This window comes from Pundamilia nyererei, unplaced genomic scaffold, assembly GCF_000239375.1.
Source record: "Pundamilia nyererei isolate P.nyererei 1_Seehausen unplaced genomic scaffold, PunNye1.0 scaffold00675, whole genome shotgun sequence".
Taxonomy (NCBI): Eukaryota; Metazoa; Chordata; class Actinopteri; order Cichliformes; family Cichlidae; genus Pundamilia; species Pundamilia nyererei.
This window is the reverse complement of record NW_005188076.1, coordinates 38,039-43,204: the sequence shown is the minus strand read 5'-3', so window position 1 is coordinate 43,204 and position 5,166 is coordinate 38,039. Positions and strand designations below refer to the sequence as shown.

General features: G+C 42.5%; 1 protein-coding gene across 1 annotated transcript in view; it reads left to right on the top strand.

Moving 5' to 3' along the window:
* Window positions 1-4,960, top strand: part of LOC102193180 (cullin-associated NEDD8-dissociated protein 1-like) — a 16,950-nt gene extending 11,990 nt beyond the window's left edge. Inside the window, 9 exon segments of the mRNA XM_013907972.1 lie at window positions 7-139; window positions 363-503; window positions 1,077-1,216; window positions 1,504-1,679; window positions 1,877-1,972; window positions 3,721-3,890; window positions 3,968-4,132; window positions 4,283-4,390; window positions 4,646-4,960. Of these exon segments, the coding sequence (XP_013763426.1) occupies window positions 7-139; window positions 363-503; window positions 1,077-1,216; window positions 1,504-1,679; window positions 1,877-1,972; window positions 3,721-3,890; window positions 3,968-4,132; window positions 4,283-4,390; window positions 4,646-4,876 (1,360 nt within the window). The 3' untranslated portion in view covers window positions 4,877-4,960.
* Window positions 4,961-5,166: the final 206 nt, after the last annotated feature.

The following is a 5,166-nucleotide window of genomic DNA, read 5'->3' as shown; positions in this document are numbered from 1 at the left end:
GTTTCACAGATCTCAGTCTTCTGCAGATGGCAGCATCGTCCATAGGCAGTCCTACCACTCAGTCGCTCGCTGTGTGGCTGCTCTGTCCTCTGCTTCTCCCAAAGAGACTCCTGGCACTGTGGCCGGCTTCATACAGCAGGTGTGAGAGTCTGGCATTTGTGCTCTGCTTTAGCTTCAATGGAGGTTTCCTCTAAGAATGTGACACAAACAGACATGAGATATAAATTTGTTAGACAAATTTCGTGTTTGTTTGTTTTATAAAATTTGATCTGAAACTGTCCTCTTAGAAGCCACCTTTGTTTTCTTTGCTGTTATTACTTTAACACTTACCTCATTGAAATTCTGCCCTCTCCTCTCCTCAGGTGAAGAATCCCGGCTCTCCAGAGGCTGCTCGTGTCCTCGCCCTGTTGTGTCTGGGGGAGGTGGGGAGGAAGGGCAGTCTGGGAGGAAGTAAGGAGGTGCAGGGAGTCATCTTGGAGGCTTTCTCTTCCACCAGTGAAGAGGTAGGACACACTATCCACATCTGAATATTTAAATTTTTCATTCACAATGAATAAATTTATCTTTTAGTTAAAAGAAGAGCTTCTCCAAATCCGATTGTGTGCCAGTGTTTTAATAAATATTTCTTTTTTCTTTGATTGTCTGAAGAGCTTCAGGTTTCACACAAGTAATTTTCCACAAAGGAAAACGGATTGTTTCCCCCACATCACAGTTACATTTCCTTGATATTGAAACCTAATTAGTCAAAAAGTCCGTTTTGTTTTTTACCCTTTTACTGCTTTGATATCAGTGCCAGTTGTTTGTTTTACTACTTATTAGGTAAGTGCTTCTTCAGTGTCTGATAGTTGTTTCACAACGGCCAGAAACATTAGGAGGTGTGAAAACAGAGCTTAAAGAAGATTTAGAGAAGATCTGACAATCAGTAAAAAAGATCCTTCAGAATGAGATGTTGCTTTAGCTCTGTGGAGCAAACTGTGTGGAGAGTAGAGTGGGTTAGTTCAGTCGATGAATTAATGCGACAAAGGTTAAATAAGCTCAGACAGCCGACTGTGTGGTGATCTTGTTGGTGATTTCAGGTGAAGACGGCAGCCTCCTGCGCTTTAGGCAGCATGGCCGTCGGCTGCCTGAGCGATTACCTGCCCTTCCTCCTGAAGGAGATCTCAGCCCAGCCACGGAGACAGTACCTGCTCCTTCACTCCCTCAAAGAAGTCATCAGGTGTGTGTTCTGTTGAATGTTTGGCTAAATGTGTGTGTGTGCATTTAATTCACCATAATCTGTTGTTGTTCTCTGAAGCAGGTGATCATTGAAAAGCATCATTTATGAGTTCACTGCAGTTTAAGTGTGAATTTTGCAGTAACAGTTTAATATTTAAGCTGATAAAAATGATAGATTTTGCCAAAAAACTTTGCAAAGCTTTGCAACAAAATTTGCATGACATATGTTGAATGAAATAAGTTTAAAGTTTTCTTAAAGTTTTCTTCCTCCTCTCTCTCTTTGTTCAGTGTCTGTCCAGCCTCCAGTCTCTCGCCCCATGTAGAGTCTGTGTGGGCCTTGCTGTTTCAGAACTGCGAGTGTCAGGAGGAGGGCACCAGGAACCTGGTGGCTGAATGTTTGGGAAAACTCACTTTAGTCAATCCGGCAGCACTTCTGCCTCGACTTAAACAACAACTTAAAACTGGTAGGATGATATTTAAGAACTATTTTATATTTTTGTTTTTTATGTCAGATGCAACAAATAATACAGAATTAACATCTTCATGGTCAATCTCTGTTTCTGTACATGGTCTTGACATTTTGTATTAATATGGCTTCAATATGAATGAGAAAAAAAAATATATACAACAATCTTTATTTTTTGTTACATTGTCTCCACAGGTTCTCCTTTAGCTCGCAGCACCGTGGTAACAGCCATCAAGTTCACTATTGTTGACCACCCGGCACCCATAGACTCACTGCTGAAAGACTGCATAGGTACAGTTAAAAAAATGTTTGCATCCCATGTTACATCATTACTCTTCATCTTTTTACATTAACACAGAACGTAAAGCATTTTTCTAAGATTCAGTTTCATGGTGAAACGTTAATGGCTCACATATGCAGATTTGCAGAGGTAGCCGAGCAATTCTGGTGTTTCCCTTTGGAAAAGGCTGTGTGAAAGCAAGTTAGAGCAATGAAAAAATTCTAAACCTAAAACTTTAATTGCTGACCTGTTCCAACGGGTAGACTGGAACACTTGTAGATGGAGATGGTGCGATGAAGCTCCATGAATGTGTCGAATCTTTCCGAACAATTGCTCATTTTGAAGTAATGACATCTACTGTTCATTTGATGTACAGCAGCCCAGCTGTGATAATACATGTGGGGTGCATACCAGCGGATATCAGGTTCTGTATTTTATTTTTGCTATACACACAGACACCTCTAACCAACCATCCTCTCTGAGATTGATTTGAGAAGATGTGTGTCATTATTAGGAGATATCATGTCTAAATGCTCCCTAACTGCGGATATTTTTCACCTTGTTGGCTCCATAATGTTCTTATAATCTCCTTGCAAGCTTGTGATGATCCTCAGAGTCACGACAGATCCAGTTCACACAGAAAATTTGAATTCCTGCATCTTTTCAACAGCTCGAGGCACATCACGAAGCAGTGATCTCATGTCAGAGAAACAAGCCTCATTTATCTTTGGTCACGTGATACGGGTCGTTGCTGTCAGATGTAACATCAATCATTGTAGATGTATGCTCTCCCTTTCAATTCCTGAAGAATCACACTGCATTGAAATACAGGCTTGTAGTATCATTACACATAGTATAACATGTCTCATAATCAGATTGACTCGCCTTTCAAGCAGAATCAGAATACTTTATTAATCCCTGAGGAAATTGTGTGGTTACAGTGTCCCCAAGACAATAAGAACAGCATAGAATAAGTTGTTCCTCAGCCTGCTGTCCCAGCATGCAATGGCATAGAGGATGGCGCTGGCCACTCTGGTAGAGTGTAGTGGTGTTTTTAACCCAGTCCAACTTATTATCAACGTTTATTCTGAGGTATTTATAGTCCTCCACTTTGTCCTCCTGGATTGAAACAGGTTTCCTGATCCCCATAAAGTCCACAATCAATTCTTTGGTTTTTGTCACGTTGAGCTGCAGAGGATTCTGCACAATTGAGCAGGTAGATGAATGGGGTCCTCTGCTCCGACGCAGGGCTGGTAAGCGAAATGAAGGGGATCTTGATGTGGCCTGACTGTAGCTCATAGCAGGTCAAGGATGAGACTTTCCAAGGGTCTGTAGTCCTGGGGGCCACTGGGACAGATGTCTTCCACAGCACCAGGACTGTCTGCAAACTCAGGAACAGGAACAGGAACAGTTTATACACAGGCCTTGAGAACACGAGGACTCACCCTGTCTGGTCCAGCAGACTTGCCTGAGTGGAGTCTTCTCATTTGTCTCAAACCTGTGTGGCCATTATAGGAACTGCAGTTTTCCCCCTTCTTTGTTGGTAGCATTTTTCAGCCCCACAGGTTGATGCTTGGATGTGTTGACAGATAAGTGATACACTGACTACAGATAAGTTCCTCATATGATCCCACTTAAAAACCAAAACAAATGTTCATTTAATCTTAAATATAAACTGAAGTCTAATGCTGACTCAAATATAAAAACCCAGATGAGGCTCTGAAAAATAAAAAGCTGTGATGTCATCTCTGTGTGACAGGTGACTTCCTGAAGACCCTGCAGGATGAGGACATCAATGTGCGACGTATCGCCTTGGTAATGTTTAACTCAGCAGCTCATAACAAACCGTCTCTGATCCGCGGTCTCCTGGGAAGAGTGCTGCCTCACCTCTACAAGGAGACCCAGATCAGGAAGGACCTCATCAGAGAAGTGAGTTAGCTGATTTAGAAGCAGCAGGCGTTTCTGTTCGTGCTCTGTGCAGACGTTTTACTGTTTGTGTGCTGCAGGTGGAGATGGGTCCGTTCAAGCACACTGTTGATGATGGGTTGGATGTGCGTAAAGCTGCATTTGAGTGTATGTACAGTCTTCTGGACAGCTGCCTGGAGGGGCTGGACATCCTGCAGTTCCTGGATCATGTAGAGGAAGGACTCAAAGACCACTATGATATCAGAGTGGGTGGAAAAATAGTTAAAGTACAAATGATCCACCTCTTTACCTTCTGTCCTGTGGAATGATTTCTGGGGTGTTCAGTAGCACCAGCAATCAGAAAATAATGATTTATTTTTGATCATTTTCTCCTTGTTTTTAATATCACTGTGCAGATGTTGACCTTCCTGATGCTGGCCAGACTGGTCTCTCTGTGTCCTGCTGCTGTTCTCCAGAGACTGGACAGGCTGGTGGAACCACTTAAAGCGACCGTCACCACCAAAGTACTCAAACAGACACACAGTCTTAGAAATCAACACTTCATTAAAACATTATGATTCAGAAAATAAAAAGTTGATGGTCTCTTAAACACCACTTACCAGAAATTATTTATAAAAACCGCATCCTTACTCTCTACGAACCTTTTTTTTTTATAGTTTAAAGGTAAAATACACAGAGATCTTTACAAACCTGGAGTTGTAACCTTGAGTTTCCCTCTGCCTTGAAATGAAGTCTCCGTCTCCTTCCTCCACCTGCAGGTGAAGGCCGGTTCTGTGAAGCAGGAGTTTGAAAAGCAGGAGGAGCTGCGGCGCTCGGCCATGCGTGCTGTCGCCGCCCTGCTGGCTGTGCCTGAGGTGGAACGAAGCCCCAGCATGGCCGAATTTGCCAATCAAATCAAAACCAGCACTGACATGGCGTCTATCTACCAGAGCATCAAGGGAGGGGAGGGTGGGGGTATAGGAGCCACAGAGAGCATGGATATGAGCTAGAAACATGCTGGAGATGTTCATGAGAATGTTTTTATCGATGAGCTTTAGGCACAGCACATTAAACTGATCTGTGTTTGTACAGTGTCAGGTTTCATTTTCAGTTATTTTGTTCTTCATATTTTGTTCCTTCCAGCAGGAGTTCGGTTTAAATTAGTTCACATGAATTAAAGTTGTAGCAGCAGCCTCCTGGGTCTTTCAGGTTTTCTCATGGATTTGTTCAGGATCTAAAAAAACATACATTTGGTTTTATGCTATATGAAAATGGGACATCACAAAACCACAGCAGACAT